Raw genomic sequence first — 22,262 nt, 5'->3', positions numbered from 1 at the left:
TTCACGTGAACATCTACTTGTTAAAATTTCCCTTTTTTTCCTACCCTCTGTGGAGTGTGAATCCCTAACTCAGGAATCCCTCACAAAATAGATTAAGATACTTTAATCTTAATTTAAGATACTATTTAGTTAGCTCTGCGGGTTGTTAAAATGGTGTTAAAAATCATAAAAGCAGATGTAAACTTTATTGAGCAAAGGGGAGATTGTTTAAAATGTTAAAGTTTAATAATCTGATAGAATAGTGATTAAAACATTTGTTACTTAAGACATTATTTTAATGTAACTGTTAAAGGACTGTTGTTTACTCCTCAGCTCAAATGTGCAAAAAAATTCCACAGCTCTTTATGTTGTATTATTAAATTTCATCTTTCTCCTGAGCCTCTGCTCTGCTGGCTAACAGGGGGAGGAGGAAGTTTAAATTTGTGAATTTACATTATTGTATTTTCTTCTGGTTTAAATGTCTCTAGGGTAAGCTGACTTGGCTTCATTCTCATGAAAGCTGAGTCTTTCTGACTTCTCCTTCTTTCCCTAACCCTCCCCAAGGTGGTGTCCTGATGGGTGAGAAGGTGCATGAGGCCACCGGGTGACAGGGAGGAGGAGGGGTCTCGTATCTAGGAGGTAATCGCCAGCTCTGACGGGCCCTTGCGTGGAGTGGCTGGTCTGGCCTGGTCCCTGGACTGGGGATTACGAAATAACGGAGCCCATCTGTTCTTTGAAGTTCATAATATGTATTAGTCAGGCTTCTCCAGAGAAACAGGACCAATGATAGATAGATAGACAGACAGACAGACAGATAATACAGATGGATAGATGGATGGATAGATAGAGATATATGCAATGTGTATTCAATACCCTACATATATTTTATCCTCTATATGTGTGTATATATTATGTATGTAAAATAAGAAATTGGCCTACATGATTATGGAGGCTGATAAGCCCCAAAATCTGCAGTCAGCAAGACAGAAACCCGGAAGAGCCGATGTGTAGTTCCGGTCCAAGCCCAAAGGCCTGAAAACCAAGAGTAATAATGGTACAAGTTCCAATCTGAAAGCCAGCGGGCTCAAGACCCAAGAAAAGCCAGTGTTTTCACCTGAATCCAAAGGCCAGAAAAGACCAAATGTCCCAGCTCAGTCAGGCAGGAGTTCCCTCATACTCAGCCTTTTTGTTCTGTTCAGGTCTTCACCTGATCAGATGAGGCCCCTCCACAGTAAGGAGGGCAGTCTGCTTTACTCAGTCTACAGATTCAAATACTAATCTCACCCAGAAACACCCTCACAGACTCACTCAAAATAATGTCTGGGCACCATGTGACCCAGTCACGTTGACACATAAAATTAACCATCAAATGGTCCTATATATCTACCTCTGGGTCTGAAGTCCTAACAAAAGAATTAGTAAGCAGAACTTTTAAGAGCGCCTGTGAATTAATAAGAAAAAGAAAATAGTCCAATAGGAACAAAGACCCAGAAATGTGAACAAGAAATTCTCAGAAAAGGAAATCTAAATGCCTAATAAGCCTATGAAAAGCTGCCCCACCCACTAATAATTAGGGGACGACAAATTAAAACCCTAAGAAGATGTCGCTTCTTACTCATCAAATCAGCAAAAAGGTGGCAGAGAGAGGGAGCGACAGAAACATTCATACTGCAAGTGGGAGCGAGAAACTTGTTAAATCAGTAGCCACATGACCAGTACATAAACCTATGAAAAGGGGAAACAATTTAAAACCTCAGTGAGATACCACTGTATATCCACCAGGTGTTCGCAAGGGTATGAAAAAACAAGTGCAAGTGTGGAATGGTGGCATCTCTTTGAAAAACACTTTGATATTGTAAAAAAAAAAAAAGAAGTTAAACATACTCTGTCCAACAGCAGTTCCATCCCCAGGAATCTACACGAGCAACTGGAACACCCACGTATACCAAAAGGACAGCTACGAGAATGCCTCTTGCAGCACTGTCTGTAATAGCTAAGACCAGAAATAGTCCAGTGTCCACCAAGAGCAGACGGGATGAGTGAACTGTGGTGTAAGCACCCAGCAGAGTGTTTTACAGCAGTGAAAGTGAACGGATGACAGTGACACACAATAACGTGAATCGACCTGTAAAAGTAACACTGACTTAACTGAAATACACCAAATACAAATACATATATATATTTGATTCACATACATGTATGATTTCACAGCTATAAATTCAAAAACAAGCAAAAATTAATCTATGGTGTTAGTATTCAAAATAAGGAAGGATATGGAATGGGAAGTTGCCAGTAATGTTTTCTTTTTCATCTTTTTTGTCCTGGGTGGTGGTCCAGGTGTCCATTCACTCTGGGAGAACTCATCAAGCCATACACTAATGATCTGTGTTCTTTTGTGTATATGTTAGACTTCAGTGTTTTCAAAAGGTTTTAAAAACCAGTCTATAGTGTTGGAAGTCAAGACAATGGGTGCCTTTGGGAAGGAGGAAGGGGAAACTGACTGAAGCAGAAAGGGGCACGGGGAGATGCCTCTGGAGTGTCGGCAGTTTCTCTTCTCAACCACAGATGTGCATTTGTGATAATTCACAGAACTGTGTATTTGTTTTTTTGCACTTTTCTGTCTATGTGTTATAGTAAAAAAAATTTTTTTTAAAACAAGAAAATAAGAAAAATACTTGCATGTCTATCAGAATGAGGATTTGAAATGTGTGCGTGTTCTAGGCAAGAGTCTACTATATTTACATTTCTTAATAGTTATGTTGCTTAAAAATAATAGAAACACCATTTTGTTATTGTTGTGGTTGTTCAATTCAGGGTGCAGTCGATCTCACTGGGGCAAGGGCAAGGACCCATTGCTGAAAAAATGATCAAAGATGCAATGAAATCAGGAAACTGGGTGTTTCTGCAAAACTGCCATCTTGCTGTCTCTTGGATGTTGGCAATGGAAGAGCTCATTAAAACCTTCACAGATCCAAGTATGTGGAGCACACAGCATCTGTATAAGAATACCATTTTTATGTGGCCTTTCTTATTGAATCTAACCCTTATAATAATTCTTTATTGTAGGAACTGTATTTCCCTATTTATTAAAAAGGAGAAATTTGAGCTCTAGAGGGGTTTAGTTAAGTTACAGAACCCAGATTCAAATAAAGATCTTCAGACTCCAAATTGAGGGTGTGAGCCGCTGGATCACAGCTGTTTCATGCTTCCTTCTGTGGGAGGCCGTTTGAATTCAAAGTGACTTTCATGTAGGCATGATAAAAAAGCAATAAAAAATGGCCAAGGACAAAACAAAAGGAAGTTAAATCTTTCACTACAAAATGAGAGAAGTTAAGGGAAAGAGTTTAAATTAGCACCATTTCTCTTAGTGTTTTACCACTTTTTAAGCCTCTGTCACCCACATGACAGTTAACCTTCACACGTGCCCCAGAGCCACACGCCCCCCACGGATGTGCCCGGCGTTAGCCATGGTTGCCACCACTAACTATGGTATCACCGCTGTCTTTCCCGCTGAAGAAAGCAGAGTGGAGCATAGAGAGAGGAAGTGGAGTTGGAATCGACTCATTTTTATAGGTTTAGTGTAAAAATAATTGAAGCCCTAGGGACTGTATATTGACCACTCTCCCAGGAGGCCATGGAGGAGAACCAGCAGCCTGCGACAGCCAGGGCCTTTTCTCTGGGGTCTTCCTTTGTGCCCTGCCCACAGAAGGTGTCCTGGGAAGGTGACACACAAGGTCTTGCAAATGACTTTCCTCATTGCCGCCTAGCAAGGTGAGGAGCTGCTCCTGTACAGAGGGGCCAGCCTGCACCAGTTACCAAGCCACAAGCGGGGCTTAGCGGCCTTCCCGCCAAGGCCCCTCACTCCCTGGTTCCCCCCGGCCCTGCCTGCTGCCAGCTGCTTCCATCAGGGATAAGGAGTCACTGGCATCTCCCATCCAGAATCTCTACGCTTTCCACTCTCTGCAGTGCAAGTAAGAGACAGCCCTCTTCCTGCTGGGCCTGTGGCTTATTTCCATTCCAATAATTCAAGAAAAAATAACAAGCAGGTCTTTACCACTGCACAGGGTTCCCTGGTGATTAGGATTATGATTAAGAAAAAAACGCCAGGACAGCAGCTAAGAAGCAGTTTGCAGCAGTGGTGCTATGTGAGCCCCCAGCATGCGCACGCATCCTTCAGCTTCACGGGGACCTTGACAAGTGGCTGGACTTTATGTGCTTAAGTGGATAGGAGAATCCTCTTCTGGCCCTTGTCACTGTCGTTTATTAACTTAACCCTCTGAGTTCTAATGTTTAACTTGAACCAGAAAAAAAATAAAACACAGGTAATAAGCTGAAGAGAGAAAATGAACAAGAGGAAAAAAGAGAGAAAAGAAGGAAAAAAAAACTTCTGGACTTGAAATTCTAAGACCTGAGTCAGGTTCAGCCCCCACCACTTCCTGACTTGTCCACATCACGCCTCTTCCCTGGGCCTGTTTCCCCAGCAATAAAATGACTACAGAGTCTCCTTGATAGAAGTTCCACACTAAGGTGATTGCTAAGATTCCATTCCAGCTCTAAACTTCTGTGATGTCTACGGAACAAGATTCTCGATGCTTCTGCAATTATAAGGGGAAAAGTGTTTTTAAAATGTTTCTCTAAACCTGGTCTTTTTCACTCTGGGGTTTTTGTTGTTGTTGTTGTTAATGAAATCATTAGCCCTAAGACTTAGATGATGTCTGACTTCTGTGCCCAATGGTTTTTACCATACAAGCCACTTCAGTGTCGCTGTAGAACTGCACTAGAATTAACTTTAATTTTGGCTATTTAACGTGAATTCAGATGACCAAGCCAAGAAGCATAAATTCAGCTTTAAGCTGCAGTCAGTCATTGACTAAATATTTGAGAACCTACTGGACACCGTGCACTGTTCCAGATGCTTAGGGTGTGTGTGTTGGTGAACAAAACCACCACAGACACGCGCCCTCATAGAGCTGACATGCTAGTGAGGAGAGACAGACAGACAGACCACAGAACAAGTAAGTAATGTGTACGATACGACAGAATGTGATCGGTGGCTTTGGCAAAAGTTAGAAGGAGGGTATGGAGGACCAGAAAAGCTGGGATGGACCGGGGCTGAGGAGGAAGGGTGGACGGCGGTTTTAAGTGGCGTGGTCTGGGTAGACCTCTTTGAGAAGGTGACGTTTGACCCAGAAATGAAGAAAGTGAGGGAGGCTAAGGGGAGGGCGCGCCAGGGAGGAGGAGCAGCTGGTGCTCAGGGCCGAGGAAGGGAGCAAGCTGAGGAGTTGGAGGAGAGCGTGGTGCCGAGAAACGCCCCTTCAGGTGAGGCCTGTGCCTTCCTGCGGCGGGAACAGTGGTTCTTCCCACCTTTGCTCTGCTCTCCTGAACCCAGGGTGGAGCTTGTTCCTTCCTGGGTTTTCAGTCCACAGCTTAGAAGGAAGCGACCTGACTTAAGTTCTTGATGCCACGCGTGCAGTCTCTCCGTGTCCCTGTCCCCTGAGTTCCCTCGGCAACTTCCCTGCACAAGGGAGTCCCTTTTTTCTCCCTTTTCTCTCTGGCATTTTCATGCAATTTGCCTTAAACTGAATGGCTAAAAAAACAAGACAAACAAAACAACTAACGCCACTCGGTGAGCATAAACGCACTAACTGTCCTCCTTTTGCAGTGAAATGTTTCACAGTCCCAGGGGACGGTCCTTAACGTCCCTAACGAGAAAATCAACACGCTCCTGATCTCTCTCCTCAAATGCGCCAAGCCTGCCAAACTCGCCTGCGTGGAGAGCTTCTGTAAAGACTCCCCCATCTCTGTTTTAGAACATTCCACAACACAAAATACTTAAAATAGACAAGCAGTCTTTGAACAGAACTTACAGCCTGTTTTTTCACTATCCTATAATAATTATTTCTTCTGGAAAAGTGTTACTAAGAATTCAGCATTTTCCTTTTGTGTCGTTTTGTCTTTGAAACAGATGTTGTTATCAAGGACACCTTTCGACTTTTTTTAAGTTCCATGCCTAGCAATGCATTTCCTGTCACAGTTCTTCAAAACTCTGTCAAGGTACCGTACACACCTGGTCGGAACTGTGGGAAGTGACCGGCCTCGGGGCGCTCACCAAGCGGGTCCCGGGAGCCCGGGCCTGTGCAGGCCTGAGTCAGAGCCCGGGTGGCCGAGGCGGGGAGGTGGGAGGCAGTGTCCCTTCACCGGAGAGTGAGAGGGAGCCGATCTCCCACGCCCCTGCCCATCCCTGCGGGCCCTAGTGCTGCTGGCCGTTCAGCACGTCCCTCTTGCCCTCTGCAAGAGAACATCAAGCATGCAGAGGGATGAGACAGAACCCCATCCACAGTTAAGAGAATGTTCCAGCATCTGAGAGAAAGGCCTGCAAGTAGTATGGCTGCTGGGTGGCGGTGCTGGAAGTTTCCAGTGTATGGGGAGCCTCTGCGTATGAGTGCTCACCCAGGACCCGGGCTGCCTCCTCCCCGCCTGCCCCGTGCCATCCAGCAGAGCGCGGGCGAGGCCTCGCAAGCCGGTACAGCCACCCTCTCTGCCATGTGTGTGTCTAAACCCAGGTAACCAACGAGCCTCCGAAAGGTTTACGTGCAAATATCAGACGAGCATTTACTGAAATGACACCTTCATTTTTCGAAGAAAATATCCTTGGAAGAAAATGGAGACAAATAATATTCGGCATTTGTTTCTTTCATGCAATCATTCAGGTACACTCCATTTGCTTTTTAACAGAATTAAGAAGAAGCGTATTATGTTTTTAAAAAATCAGTCAATAAAAAGTAAGAATTAAATGAAAACTTACAGATGGACTTGTGAAATGCTGAGGGCCCTGTTCTGTCTGAACCCAAGTTGTCTCAGTCAGTCCCTGATCTCTGTCCGCCCCTTGCCTCGGGGTCTCCCAGCTCTGCCCCCCGGCTCTGCACTGACCTGAGGGGCACCACCGCCGGATGAGTGCAGAAGGGCAGATTCGAGAGCACAGCCCTGATCTCCTCAGCGGTGCTGGGCTCACAAAAGCGGCTTCCCCTCCAGCCTCTGCTTCTGAAACCGGTGGTTCCACTCTCTCACCTGCCTGCAGCCAGGTTTCAGGAGTGTTAATTATTTTACCGTAAAGAACAGTGGTTCTTTCAACAGGTCTGTCACCCTGTCACATGTCCAGTAATATCAGACTTCCTTTTGGGAAACTGGAGAGGGGCCAGCGTCGGCGGAAGAGGCGCCTGCCCTGTTTGCTGAACGCCTGGCTCAGGTTGAACTGCAAGGATTTTAGCCGATCTTGCAGGATGGGGGGGCCCAACCTGAACAGAAGCCTTTTAGTTTCCAATACTTTACACAGAATTAATTTTTATCAAATTGTAAGACCATTTTCATTTTCTATTCTAGGAGAGAAAGAAGTTTGGCCCTCTTGGTTGGAATATCTGCTATGAGTTTAACGACAGCGACAGAGAATGTGCTTTACTGAACCTCAACCTGTACTGTCACGAAGGAAAGATCCCCTGGGACGCGCTGACTTACATCACCGGTCAGTACGCCCACACGGCCGTCGGCTTGCACCCACCTGGCTTGTTCCAGGGTGGTGTCCTGATGGTCACCAAGGTGGTGATGGTGGTGAGGACTTCTGAGATTCCCTTTGAAAATACGAGACCATGATAAGAATATCATGAGACTATTTGCATATAGGAAATGGGGTAGATGTTTTCCCAAATAATAGCAGCAAACCCTTAGCTCTTGCCACGTGCCGAGTGCTGTTTTAAGTACTTCCCGTGAATTAACAGGTCTGACCCTCACAACAGCCCTGTCAGGGGAGGACCGTTACGTCCCCGATTTTACACATGAGGAAACCAAAGCACATGGTTTACAAGGGTGGAGCCAAGATTTAAACCCAGGCAGTCCAGCCTCCAGAATCTGTGCCGATGTAAAAACGCCTCTGCTTTGGAAAATGTTTTAAACAGACTTACCATCTGACCCAGCAATTCCATTCCACTCCTATGAATGTACCAGGGGACACGAAAACACATGTCCATACCAAAACTTGTACGTAAATATTCTTAACAGCATTATTCATAATAGCCCAGAAGTGGAAACAACCTGAATGTCTAGCAACTGGTATATGGATAAATAAATTGAGGTACAGCCATAGGATGTAATACGATTCCACCATAAGAAGGAATAAAGCTCTGATACACTCTACACTGTAGATGAACCTCAAAAACATTATGCTAAGAAAACGAAGCCAGACACGAATAACATATGTTGTATGATTTTGTTTATATGAAATTTCCAGAGAAGACAAATGTACAGACTGAAGGTAGCTTAGTGGCTGCATGTGGCTGGGGACAGAAATGGGCAGTGACTGCAAATGGGCACAAGGTTTTGGGGGGTGGGAGGGAAATGACAGAAATGTCCTAAAATTAGATCATGATGACGGTTACACAACTTTGTAAATTTACTAAAAACTATTTAATCACACGTGTACGTTTTATGTGACTTTTATGATTTTTAACTTATAGCTCATTAAAAATGTTTAAAAAGAAAACAATGGGAGTAAAAAGGCAATGCCTTATCCAGGCAGTAACATTGGCCAGTGGTGGGGTTTGAGGCAGTCACTTAAGGATGAATGCAGAAAATATTGATTTGTTCTACTGTATAAATGCTGGACTATAACTCAATAAAAAAAATGTTTAAAAATAAATAAATAAATAGAAAAAAATGCTGGAAATACAAGGTGACATGGTCCCTGCCTACCAAAGGCTCAGGGGGTGGAGATAGTAAATTATAATGTGATGTGACAGCTGCCAAGACCAAAGTGTATGCGGTGGGAATTGAGAAGGAGCAGGAGGGAAGACAGACACCGGTCAGGACACTGCTATCTTGGAAGAAGTCAATTATTGAGGTTTCAAATACAAATAACCTCCTCTCAACCAAACATCTCAGCTTGAAAGACAAGGAAGGGAAAAAAAATCTTCTTGACATAGTGGAAAAGATGGAGATGAGAATGGATGAACAGTTAAAGGGTGCAGAAGTGGAGCATCTCAGTGTCACAGGCAGAATCCTTCTGCGAGCACTACGGAGGTGAAGAACGAGTTGTAGCAATGGGTCTAGAATTTTTCCAAGGAGTTAGATCAGCAAGACAATCGTTCCTACTTGTGATTTTCGGGTGAAATGGAACGCAAGTTCTCTGTGGAAAATGAGAGATGGGACACATCAATAAATGTTAATTCCCCGTAACGCATTTTCTGTGAGGCGACTTATGTCTTTCACCATGGAGCTATCTTTCCTCCTTAGCTTAGTGTCAGTCATTTATAGGGTAGTACGTATGGAGTTTGAATGCCGTGTTGTGTTTTGGTTCCATTTAGCTCTCTGGCCCGCAAAAAACACAGCGCTTCATGGCAAGGACGTGTGTTTTAGAACTCAGTCAGTGATGGGATAAGACCCAAAACCAGTATTTCTGAAGCAAAAAAAAAAACAAAACAAAACCAGGAAGAAGGAAGAAAAATGTAAATAGAGCTCAGTGGCTTCAGTTTCAGTTATTTGGGAAAAGCAAAATAATTAGGGTAGAGCACACATACTAGATTTTTTTCCTGCTTTTTAAAAATTGACTTTGACTATCTTTGGGTGGGGGGTGCAGTGGAAGGAACCTCAAATGTGCTGTTTCCACTGTCAGTACCAAATACATGTGTATATAAATAAAGCTATTAGAATGTGGGTATGCATGTCAATTAAAAACAAACAATAATACGTTTTTAAATGCAAACTCCTTCGCAGGTGAAATTACATATGGAGGCAGAGTCACAGACACGTGGGATCAAAGATGCCTCCGCACGGTCCTGAAAAGGTTTTTTTCTCCTGAAACGTTACAAGAGAATTATAAATATTCTGAATCAGGTGAGTGACTTTTCAACATTACAGGAAAGACTTTTTCCAAGAAGTCGTTGACAGCTGTACACCCAGGAGCCCTGTGTGTCCTCACAGCCCAGGCCCTGCGCCACCTTCAAAGCTGGTTTGGTTCTAAGAGTACAAAGAATACCAATTGTGCAATAACCACTTTGAATTATTTCTGTTCTAAAATGGGCTGTATTCCGTCTAAATGTGTTTTCCAAGTTATATAAATTCGGGGCCCTTAATCAGGAACTCTTTTCAGCAGCACATCCCTGGATTCTCAGAATCTTGAAATGTGCTCGAGGAAACACCCCCGAAAGGTTAGGACACTAATCAGATGCTAAAGGCCTCAAGGAAAGAAACTAGGCGCAGAAGTGAAAGCGAGAGGCTTGGGGAAAACCATCCCCTTTTCTATGTGAGGCAGCTGATTATAGCCGCTGTCTAAACAGGCAGAGAAGTACCAAACTTGGCGGGACTCAAAAGCTAAGACAGAACTGCCTTCTGTGTTTTCCTTAACAGGCATCTATTTTGCCCCCGTGGCTGACAGCCTGCAAGAGTTTAAAGACTACATTGAAAACCTGCCTTTGATAGATGACCCGGAAATATTTGGAATGCATGAAAATGCCAATCTCGTTTTCCAGGTACGTGACCTTTCAACGTAAAATACATGTTTATATTGTGTGTCTGAGCCAGATACGTCAGTAGTCACCTCACTAGTTCTGTGAATTATAATATTCTTACATAAACAAACACGGCAGCCTGGGGAGAGAGATTAGAGAACTGCGCACAGGTTTTTTTACTGCTTCAGCCTACACGGTCTGCATTCGGCTCACGCTTCATTGGCCAGAACAGTCAGGTGGCCCACCCGTCTGCAGGGATGCAAAAAAGCGCAGTCTTTGCCTGCCCTAACGGGGGGCAACTGGGAAGGGTGCTCACTGCAAGTCTCCACCTCAGTTACTACCATAGGCAGTAATACCAGGCTGGCCGCACTAAGTGTTTCAAGACTTTCATCCAACTAAGAAGTCAAGAATTAAAATGGAAAAGTCATAATATTAAATGACAGGCAGTGAGCAAGGACACCAAACTATTTAACCATGGCATTTAGTAAAAAGCTCTACATATGTGTTTAAGACCTAATGACTATGTCAAAAGTCATGTTTGAAAGAATGTCTGTGATGTAAAATAGACAATCAAGATCTAAAATCCCAGGTTCTGAACTCTTTTCTCAAGTAAGTGGATGATGAGTGTTGTGACTGGTATAAAGAAATACCTCTAAGAGGTTTCAACAAATATACATGAGAAGATACCATGTTTCTGAATAAAAGAAAAATCTAGAAAAATTGAGACTATTTAACTGACCTTGGAATGGAAATTTCTAAGCATGAAAAGCATTTGAAACATAATTCACGTAAGAAAGAGCCAACAGGTGTGACTACATCAAAAAAGTCATAAGAAAATTTTAAGAACAAATGACAAAGTGAAACATTTTTGAAACAAACAACAACAAAACAGAAAAAGAAAAAGTTAACCATCCACATATGGGGAATTTTCCAAGTTAGACCATATGTCATACCCCAAATTAATCATCAATTAAAGTTTAAAAGATGAGTAACATACAAATTATCTTCTCCGACTACAATGGGATAAACTTAGAAATCAATAAAGCTATAGTAATCAAAACAGTGTTGGCACTGCATGAAGACGGGCATACAGATCAGCAGAGTAGAACAGAGAGTTCAGAAATAAAGCCTCACATATATGCTCAGATGATTTTTGACAGGGGTGCCAAGACCATTCAATGGGGAAAAGACAGTCTTTTCCACAAATGGTGCCTGGAAGGCTGGATATCCATATACAAAAGAATGAAGTTGGACCTTTACTTAACACCACATACAAAAATTAACTCAAAATGGATCAAAGACCTTAATATACGACCTAAAAATATAAAACTCTTAGAAGAAAACATAGGACAAAAGCTTCATGACACTAGATTTGGCAATGATTTCTTGGATATGACACTAAAGGCAGAAATAACAAGAGAAAAAACAGACAAAGTGGACTTCATGAAAATGTTTAAATTTTGTGCAGCAAAAGATACTATCAACAGAGTAAAAAGACAACCCACAAAATGGGAGAAAATATTCTAAATGACATACTTGATAAGAGATTGGTATCCAGAATGAAGAGAACTCCCAAAACTCAACAGCCAAAGATCAAAACCAGTTCAAAAATGGGCAAAGGACTTGAATATACATTCTTCCAAAGAAGATAAATAAATGGCCAATAGTACATGAAAAGATGCTCGATATCACTAATCTTTAGTGAAATGCAGATCCAGTCTACTGTGTGTGACACCACCTCACACCCACTAGGATGGCTGCTGTCAAAGTAACAGAAATCAACAAGTGTTGGTAAGGATGTGGAGAAACTGGAACCCTTGTGCCCTGTTGATGGGAGTGTAAAATGGTACAGCTATTATGGAAAACAGTATGGTAATTCCTCAAAAAAATTTTAAATAGACTTACTGTATGATCCAGCAATTCCACTTCTGGGTTTATATGCAAAAGAATCGAAAGCAGGGACACACACACAGTTATTTGCACACCCATGTTCACAGCAGCACTGCTGACAATAGCTAAACCATGGAAGCAACCCAAGTGTCCATCAACAGATGAATGGATAAGCAAAAGACAGTGTATACATACTGTGGAATATTATTCAGCCTTTAAAAGGAAGGAAATTCTGTAACATGCTACAACATGAATACATTTTGAGGACAGGACACTAAGTGAAATAATCCAGTCACGTAAAAAAAAAATACTGTATAATTCCACTTACATGAGGTATTTAGAGCCGTCAAAATCTTGGCGACAGAAAGTAGAGTGGTGCTTGCCTGGGGCTGGAGAGAGGAGGGAGTGAGGGGTTATTGTTGAATGAGTACAGAGTTTCAGTCTTACAAGAGGAAAAGAATTACAGAGATGGATGGTGGTGATGGTTGCACAACATTATTAATGTATTTAATACCACTGAATTGTACACTTAAAAATAGTTAAGATAGCAAATTTTATGTTATGTGTATTTTACCACTAGAAAAAAAGTTAATTATCCTTATTATAGAATTATCTCTTATAAATCAATAAAAAACATTAAAAAATCAAAAATGTACAAAATTTATAGATAATTCATAGACATAATACAGGCAGCCAACAAACTTTTTTTTTAATGTTTGACTCTAATAATCCTCAAAGAAGTGCAAACCAATGAAAAACCATCTTTTTGCCTGTTAAATCAGAAACACACAGATGGGCATATAAGTGATACAGTGTTGCTAGAGGTCAATATAGTGACGTACAGTTTTAAACTATTTCTTTGGTAATGTATCATTTAAAGAAGTTAAATGATAGTGGAGGAAATTCATATACAGATATTCTATTCAGAGTTCTAAAAAACAAAAGGCATGTCCAAAAAGTAAATAAACTATTAACTACTGTGTGTTCATACCACTAAGTATTGTACACTTAGAGCATGACTCACAAGGCTTTTGAGTGATACGAGAAAATGTTCATGAAACTGAAAAAGAACGAATACTACATACATTTTATGGGCTCATTTTTTAAACTACATGCACATATACAGAGAAGATGTCCCAGGGCATCGGGTGTGGTAGGGTTGTAAGTATCACTAGAAAGCAAGATTGTGGATTATTTTTCTTTATGCGTTTCTATGTTTTCCACATTTTCAATAATAAGCCATTGTACTTTTCTAATTGAGAAAAATGTTATTTAAATTAAAGTATGTTCTAAAGCTGAATTGTCATTATTTCTTCACTTTCGTAACTGCCTTTTAAATAATTAGCCAAAAATTGTTTAATGATTTTTTTACTGCGGGAAAACACATATAACATAAAATTTATCATTTTAACCGTCTTTGAGTACACAGTTCAATGGCATTCAGTACCTTCACATTGTTGTTTAACCAAAAATGTTTACATATGATACTGACAGCTATTGAGCACATTTTACCAACTCTGTCTTCAGTATAAAAAATAAAATTTCCTTGTTTTTGGCCACTGCCATTATTTCTGTAATAAGCTATGTGTGCTGCAAAATTATTTTTGAGAACTAGGGTCTTCACTGTTCTGTCTCTTCTCGCCATTACAGTACAAAGAGACCAGCACTTTAATCAACACCATACTGGAGGTTCAGCCACGGTCATCTTCTGGTGGAGCAGGAAAGAGCAATGATGAAATTGTCCAAGAACTCGTTGCTTCTGTCCAGACCAGAGTTCCAGGTAGTAAATAACTGCTGGCCTCTGTGTATCGAGGGACTTTGAGGAATAAACTCAGAGAGCTGAGTGAGAAGCAGGTGTCCAGATCTCCACTTCCAGAAGCACTAGGGGCAAGTTAGTTTCCAGCCCAATGAAACTTTAACCAGACATTTTCTGGAGCTTCCTAATGTCCCTAGACCTGAGCTGTCCAAGACAGTAGCCACCAGCCACATGTGGCTGCTTAAACTTAAATTTAAATTAAATTAAATTTAAAATTCATGTCCTCAGTTGCATGAGCTGCCCTTCAAGTGCTGCCACATGGAACAACACAGATAGAGAACAATTCCAACAGTAAAACGTTCTGTTGGACAGCCCTGCCCTAGAAGCCACTTCACTTTTTTCCCTCCGTTCAAGGGAAGTGGCTAAATTATTTCACCCTGTTTTCTGGTGAGTTAAGGAATCTTCCTGAATAACCACAGAGATCCACTTTCGTACTTTTCCTAGAGTGACTGTGTACTTAGATTTCTTAATCTGTCATTCATGGTTGGAAGAGATGTCATTATAGGAAAAGAAGCTAAGGTAGGGGAAAAAAACTGAGTGAAATAATGAACTGTGTTCCTCTCTCTCCTCACAATACTGACACCGAATAAATGGGTTTTTCCCTCCCACTAAGCAATTCTCCAACTCCCTGGACACCAACTGGCTGTTAAACAATTGAATGATGACACTGACGACCCAGAGTTGGCACAGACCCCACGGGTTAGGTCGCACAAGGCTGCCCCCACTTCGGATGCCAGTTACAAGTCCCAGGTTGTAACCGGACCTTCTGACCAACCAGCTATAAACCGAGGATTCCCACAGCCCCCTTTGTGGGTTCAGTCATTGTCTAGAACTCACAGAAATCGGGGAAACAGTTAATTACATTCACCAGCTTATTTTAAAGGGTATAACAAAGGATAAAGATAAACAGCCAGATAAAGACGTTCACGGGGCGAAGTCCAGAAAAGTCCAACCCCACTATCCTAGACGCAGTGCAGGTGTGAGGGGAGAGTGCGGCTTGCGGACCTCGCATACACAAGAGGCGGAGAAGACTTAGGGTCCCGGGCACCTCTGGTCTCAGGGACATCCCTCGTCGACCAGGTCGCTGCCTGTCCTGCGAGCACGGGCCACTGAAGTCTGCACGGCCTGACCCCCATTCAGCCCAGGCCCAGAGACAGGAGAAGGTGGCTTTCAGGAAAGTTAAGATAAGTGCGTTCCAGCAGCGATGTTATGAGGCCAGAAGTCAGTGATGACTGATCTGACGAATCAGCCGTGTGTGTTTCAGAAACCCTGGAAATGGAGAGTGCGTCCGAGAGCCTTTTCATCAAGGATCCTCAAGGACGCCTCAACTCCCTGACCACTGTCCTTGGACAAGAAGTGGACCGGTTCAACAGCCTGCTGAAGCTGATACGCGTATGAGCGGTCGCTGCCCCCACTGCTGCTGGCTGGCAGAGCCTTAGAGATCACATAACAATGTGCCTTTTTCCACTGCCACCCCTCCAACATCCCCACCTGGCTGTGCTGACAGCTCTTCAAGCCCAGCTTGTCTCAAGCGGAATTCACCCTCCTCTGACTGGTCTGGACTCCCCTCTCCAGTCATGGCGTAGTGGTGAACACGGCACACAACAGATCCCCAGTCCCCTCATAACCCTGACCTGCACCCTCAGAAATTACCACTGACTCCCTAGAAATTTGACCAGGGACCTAAGCACGCAGTTAAGAGAGGTTCCATGCTTGTTCCTGGTGTCTGGCTTGCATTTAATAACAGTCTTTATGAAGATCCTGAAAACCTGAGTTTCTCACAGTGCGGGTCACAGAACAGCTGCGTTAGGATCCACTCTGCTGCGTGTCCGAATGTGGACTCCCTGACTCCACTCCAGACCCACTGAGTTAGCATTCCTTGAGGAATCCCCGGGAATGAGAGTTTTAAATAAGCTCCCCCAGATGATTTCACTGCAACTCAAATTTGAGAACAACTGTTTGGACCTTTGCCTTATGCTCAGGAATACTTTCTGGGTGGCCCTGACTTTCTAACGGTAGCTAAGCGACTTCCTGGTTTCTCCATGCATAGCTTTGATAAGGGAAACTATTAGAGCCCAAATATTAAGCATTAACAGGGAAAATCTTACTGCCAAGCAGGGAACCAAATACCCTGCAAAGAAACAAGGCTCAGTGGTAAGACGAGGGAGGACAGCTGGGGTAGGTCCTTCAAAGTCAAGGACCATCTGCCCCCCATTAGGAAAGCAGTCTCCGAGTGTCCCGGCTGGCTGGCAGTACCCAGGCTGGTGGGGCAGCGGGGCCCTGGGTCTGCTGAGTATGTGAAGTCCTCACCTTGGGACTGTGGCATTTAGTTAGGTAAATGCCCCTGTCAGCAGGCCAGGTAGCCAGCACAGGGCTTATCACCTTCTGCACCGAATGAGTCGGTATAGATCACACTGCTGTGATAAAGGTCCCCCAAATACAGTGGCCAAAATAAGACAAATCCACTTCTCTCTCATCGAACAGCCCAGAGGGAAGCCGCATCTAGCCGTGTCTAGGGCAGTGGTTAGTCCTGCTCTGTGAGCTCATCCAGGAACCCAGCCGGAGGGCTGGCTCTCCCAGCCTCAGTGGGTAGCTTCCACTTCCGGGACTAAGGTGGCTGTTCCAACTGTCCCCTTTTACCACCCACTGGGACAGGGGAAAGGGAGGGCCAAGGGAGAGCAGTTTCCAAAAAAAATGTGATCCAGAAGTTGCATCCATTTTTTTTTTCTTGTGTCCCATTAGCCAAAACTTGGTCACAGGGCAACATCCCAGCTGCAGGGGTGGCTGGGAAATGCGGTCGCTGTGTTAGATGCTCTGTGCCCAGCTGAAACTAAGAGGGTACTGTTGTTCAAAGAGGAGACGGATGCTGCTCAGCTCTTGCCTCTTCCACATCATGGCCTTTCCCCCACTTAAAGATGGACAAGTCAAGTGTCAATTCCTCACCAAAGTCTTCCCAGAACACCAGCCCTGCCCTCCACCACCAGATGACAGGAGCCCCTTCTCAGGGCTCCACCCTTCAGGGGTCTGCGTCCGTCACTGTATGTGTGTACAACGTACCACCCTGCTTTGTGATTACTCGTCCATGAGTCTGGCTCCCCCAGTAGGCAGTGAACTTGAAGAGAAGGGAACTAGCGCATTAACCATCTCTGGTTCCCCTGGGCCCGACACACACTAAATCTTCCAGGAAGATCTGAATGTGCAGGTGAACGAATGGGTCACTTCTTCTGGTCAAACAGTAATGTCCACCACTAACGGAAGAATCCCCCCGAAGGAAGCAGAAGGGCGCGGAGCGGGGGGAGCAGCAGGCGGCGAGGCCCCCGGGAACCTCGGCAGGGCCCTCCCCCGGGCCTGCCCCGCACCGGCTCTGCCCCGCCTCAGCCCCACCTCACCCGGGGGCCGCAGGGACGCCGTCGTGCTGAGCTCCCCCTCCTCCAGATGGGTCCAGAGCTGGGAGGCAGGGCGGGCTCCGCTGAAGGCGTGCGCGTGGTGGCCGCTCCTCTGTGTGCGTTTAGCAGCCCTCGGAGGCCCTGGCGGCCTGGTCTCCCCGTCTCTGACGTGCATCCTCCCCGCATTTCAGACAAGGCTTCTGCTGCCTTTCTCCACTTTTTAGCATCTAAGGTCGACTGCTGTTCTGGCTCCGGCTGGGAGCCTCTTTCCTGAGCTCTGCTGCAAATGGTCCCTCAGCTCCTAAGGGCGAATCGAATTAAAACTCCTCTTTCCTACCACTGCCTCTTGTGAAAAGAGGTGGGGACAGGGGGCCAGCCCCACGAAGGAACAGAAGCGTGACTAGCCCTGTTTCATCCTGTCTCGAGAACTATTTACCCGTGGTCCTGGCACTTTTTTTACATTTGTTTATTGAGTTATAGTCAGTTTACAATGCTGTGCCAAATTCCAGTGAAGAGCACGATTTTTCAGTTATACATGAACATACATGTATTCATGGTCACATTTTTTTCTCTGTGAGCTACCACAGATCTTGTATATATTTCCCTGTGCTATACAGTATAATCTTATCTATTCTGTATATGCCTGTCAGTATCTACAAATTTTGAAATCCCAGTCTGTCCCTTCCCACTCCCCTCCCCCTTGGCAACCACAAGTTTGTATTCTATGAGTTTGTTTCTGTTTTGTATTTATGTTGTTTTCTTTTTTTTGATTCCACATATGAGCGATCTCATATGGTATTTTTCTTTCTCTTTCCGGCTTACTTCACTTAGAATGACATCTCCAGGAGCATCCATGTTGCTGCAAATGGCGTTATGTTGTCGGTTTTTATGGCTCCATAGTATTCCATTGTATAAATATACCACATCTTCTTTATCCAGTTATCTGCTGATGGACATTTAGGCTGTTTCCATGTCTTGGCTGTTGTAAACAGTGCTGCTGTGAACATTGGGGTGCAGGTGTCACCCTGAAGTAGGGTTCTTTTTGGATATATGCCCAGGAGCGGGATTCCTGGGTCATATGGTAAGTCTGTTCCTAGTCTTTTGAGGAATCTCCATACTGTTTTCCACAGTGGCTGCACCTGGGACTTTTTTTTTTCAATCAACATAAACTTGGTCTCTGATATCTTCCTATAATATTGTCCCAATATGGTTTGGCAGTAGTTCTCACAAAACTGGAACCCAGGAGAGCCGCGCAAATCTCTATGCCCTGCCTTCACGGTCAGCCGGGCGGCAAACATCACCCTGTGCTTCCCGTGGCTGCTGGTCCAGTATCTCGCTGGTCCAGTATCTCCCAGGACCACTGCCAGCCTCTGTCTTTTGTTGAGATGAGGGGAGGATACGGGCGTGTCTTAAGAAAGTGCTTCCAGCACAAGGAAGCTCTCTGATGTCAGCTGAAAGACTGGTGTCATCTAAGAACCTCTCCTTCCCGCTGTAACTCCTGGGGCCGCGGCACATCCTGAGCAGAGCTGGCTGATGGCGTGAGGTAGTCCCCACGCCCTCACCCCTGCCTTCCATGGTTCCCAAATCGCTAACCATCAGGCCCATTCTTCCTTCGGCCTGGAGGAGAGCTGCACAGTGGCATTTCTTGAAATGTTTGGAGGACATTTTTCCACCTTCTCTTCTTTCCACTGCACTGGGTCCTGCTATTAACTGCCTGAACCACCCCTCCTCCCAGGCCTTACACCCTTGTGGTCAAGTGTTGGAAAAAAAAAAAAAAAAGCATGAAAAGACTGGAGGGTCTGGCCCAGCAGGTGGCGTGCAGAGGACGGAAGCCAGCAAGCAGGCCCCTCAGCCCAAAGCGACACTTGCCGCCCCGAACAAGTGTCACCCCCACTCGGTAATCACATCTGTGAGGGACACCAGTCCTCTTTTTTCCTTTCAGACGTCTCTAGATACGCTCAGCAAAGCCATCGCGGGGTTTGTGGTGATGTCTGAAGAAATGGAAAAGGTGTATAACAGTTTCCTCAACAACCAAGTTCCCTCTCTGTGGTCCAGCACAGCCTACCCTTCCCTGAAGCCACTCGGATCGTGGGTCAAAGACCTCATTCTGAGGACTGCGTCTATGGACGTAAGAAAAGTCACGTCTTTGGGGTCTGATGTTCTGGGTGGCCCGAGCATCCTCAGGAAGCCCTAGCCAACTGACATACAACCACGGAGGGATGGTCTGAACCCAAAGAGACAGAAACTTCCAGAACAGCATCCCTTTGAAAGTCTTATGCTGATTACAGTGTAGTTTGCCCTGGGCCCTTACCCCATATTCCACTTTAATTCCGGGCCGTCTTTGGAGTTTCAGATCTAGTTCATGGGGCCCCAGCGGGAGGTACAGAACCAGCGTGACATGGGTCCAGACAGCCAGGTGTGACCTTGCTGCTGGCTCCCGCGCTCTAACCCCTGTAATGACCAGGTTCTGCTTTATGGTCAGCCTGGTGGCTGAGGAAGGCGGGGACAGGGCAGAGGGTAAGAATGGGGCTGGTGACCAGCTCAGAGCTAGTTTAGATTCTGCCTCCCGAGAGGCTCTCCAAAATACGCCTTTGATATAAATGACAAACTCTAGCTCAGAAAAAAAAGGTACATTATGGTGTAATGTTTCTCCTTTAGTTGTGGCTCAAAAGAGGTCAGCCTAAGTCCTTCTGGATCTCCGGTTTCTTCTTCCCTCAAGGATTTCTAACAGGTACCAGTGCGTTCCCGAGAAAAAGCCCCTAGGAAAGACAGCATTTGTGACACTCTGGGCTTCTAGGACCTGGGAAAACGGCATGGCTGCTAATGGCTTAGCATGGGGTCACTGATTACAGGGCAGTCCTGTCAGGCCCTGCTCTTCCTCGCTTGCCAGGGTGAAGCATGGCAGAAATAGCCAGGGTTCCCCCAGCCCCCTCCAGGCTCTGAGGGCAAGCCCTGTGAGCGCGCACGGCACGCCCCGACTCCCCGGGGGGCCCGAGATCCAGGGCACCACCCGCTCTCCGCCTGCTCTGGCCCCAACTCTGAGCAGCCTCCTTCCCTCTAAAAATGACTCCTGATGCCCCTCCGGTGGCCCTCAGGGATTCTGGCGAGGGAGCCCCAGAGGGGGCCAGGGGCCCTGGGCTAACAGATGCTAATTAGGTCAGTCCTTCATCTATCTCATCCTGAGTCCCTAATAAACAGCCCACACAAGAAAGACAAGCCAAGCAAGATGCTAAAGTTGGGGAGCCTGTGCTCTGAAGCCCCCTCACTGGCAGAGAGGTGCACCTCCCACTGGGCCTTCCCTCTCTTCCCAGGTAGGACCAAAATTCACACATACCCTGGCCCCACCGCCCCCCCCCAACCCATTCAGAGTAAGATGTTGACGGTGGGTCTTCTGGATGGAGAGGCAGGGCTGTAACACTAGAGCAGCCTGGATGAGGCAAGTCGGGGCAGCAGCGTTCTGGTTTTCCTGCAGGAACCCTTCAGAACCACGCTCGGAAGTACAACTTGCCTATAGATGAGCTGAGTTTCAAGTACAACATGATCCCTGCCTATCGCGACGAAGCCGTGGTTATAGAAGCTGCCAAGACAGTGCAGTTTGGACAAGAACTGCCAATGGACACGGAGGTACTGCCCCCAACGGCTGGCACAGAGAAGCAGCTTCTGTCCCACTGCCATTCAGCATCTCGGGCAGTCTTCCCCACCGTGCAGGAGCCGGGGAGGGGCGGGATGGGACTCACACCCCCAGGACGGGCTCCCCAATCAGCAGTGACAGATGGGACCTGCCTCAACTAGCCTGACCCCTGGAAATTCACTTCACAGCAGTGCCGCTTTGCTTCCCTGGATGCCCGCAGTAACTCTCTCATTCTTGCGGAGGCAATACAGCGAGAGGGTAAAAACTTTCAGAATCAGGCAGGCCTGAGTGGATCCCAGCTTTTCCCCTCCCCAGCTCTGTGTGCTAGAGCAACTACTAACACGTCTGCACCTCAGTGTTCTCGTCTGCAAAACGGGGCCCATGCCACCCAACGCAGAGCCGCAGTGCGGTGCAGACGAACCTGCAGAGACCACGTGATTGGCGTATACTGCACCCGCCATACGTAACTACTGTCCGAGGCTGCCTCGATCGGCTTCACTCACTCAGCCGCCTCCTGGCAGAACTGACGTGCTAACTTCACGCATCATGTAACTGAAACCACATTACATCCCCAGTAGGACCGCACGAGAAAAGCAGTTCACACTCTGCTTACGTGGTTTGCTCCCTGGAAGTGCGGCCCCCAGACCAGCAACATCAGCGTCCCTTGGACACTTACCTGAATGTAAACTCCAAGGACCTACTCCAGGCAGATTCAGAGTATCTGTATTTTAAAAGCCCTCCAGCAGGGTTCTCAGCCCACTCAAGTTTGAGCACCACTGCTCCAGAAGGTCTCAACCTCGGCAGCTGGTTAGAATCACTTGTAGAGCTTTAAAAACATCCTGATGCCCAGGCCACAGCCAGTGACATCACAACCATCCCAATTACATCAGGCATCATTTTCTTAAATAATTTTTTTTAATTTTTTTTATTGAAGTAGAGTTGATTTACAGTGTTGCGTTAGTTTCAGGTGAACAGCAAAGGCATCAGTATTTCTTAAAGATCCCCTGGTGACCCCCGTATGCAGCCCAGCCTGGGGCCCGCTGCTGCCAGTCTGAGCTGCCCAC

The 22,262-nt window shown here is 45.5% G+C and overlaps 2 protein-coding genes across 24 annotated transcripts in view; one reads left to right on the top strand and one right to left on the bottom strand.

Annotated features, from left to right (window-relative positions):
- The window catches only part of TRABD2A (TraB domain containing 2A), a 120,451-nt gene that overhangs the window by 38,944 nt on the left and 59,245 nt on the right, over positions 1-22,262 (bottom strand). For 2 of the 23 annotated variants that reach the window (XR_004315822.1, XR_004315815.1), the window contains exons 7-8: positions 12,694-12,754; positions 7,535-7,604 (exon numbers count right to left, since the gene is read on the bottom strand). The exons of 17 other annotated variants lie outside the window; for them this stretch is intronic. The gene's annotated coding sequence lies outside the window, so the exon portion shown is untranslated. Of the gene's footprint in view, positions 1-2,872; positions 2,975-6,909; positions 7,052-7,534; positions 7,605-12,693; positions 12,755-22,262 lie in introns of those variants that run through there. 4 more of the 23 variants (XR_004315820.1, XR_004315828.1, XR_004315819.1 and 1 more) reach the window with 3 other exon arrangements.
- The window catches only part of DNAH6 (dynein axonemal heavy chain 6), a 150,317-nt gene that overhangs the window by 122,656 nt on the left and 5,399 nt on the right, over positions 1-22,262 (top strand). The window contains exons 65-75 of the mRNA XM_032469656.1: positions 2,794-2,954; positions 5,945-6,033; positions 6,543-6,689; positions 7,360-7,498; positions 9,742-9,861; positions 10,375-10,496; positions 14,016-14,145; positions 15,446-15,573; positions 19,510-19,695; positions 20,226-20,298; positions 21,040-21,191. Coding sequence (XP_032325547.1) covers positions 2,794-2,954; positions 5,945-6,033; positions 6,543-6,689; positions 7,360-7,498; positions 9,742-9,861; positions 10,375-10,496; positions 14,016-14,145; positions 15,446-15,573; positions 19,510-19,695; positions 20,226-20,298; positions 21,040-21,191 — 1,447 coding nt within the window. The remainder of the gene's footprint in view (positions 1-2,793; positions 2,955-5,944; positions 6,034-6,542; positions 6,690-7,359; positions 7,499-9,741; positions 9,862-10,374; positions 10,497-14,015; positions 14,146-15,445; positions 15,574-19,509; positions 19,696-20,225; positions 20,299-21,039; positions 21,192-22,262) is intronic.

Source organism: Camelus ferus, chromosome 28 (assembly GCF_009834535.1).
Source record: "Camelus ferus isolate YT-003-E chromosome 28, BCGSAC_Cfer_1.0, whole genome shotgun sequence".
Classification (NCBI taxonomy): Eukaryota; Metazoa; Chordata; class Mammalia; order Artiodactyla; family Camelidae; genus Camelus; species Camelus ferus.
This window is presented reverse-complemented; position numbering and strand designations above follow the sequence as displayed.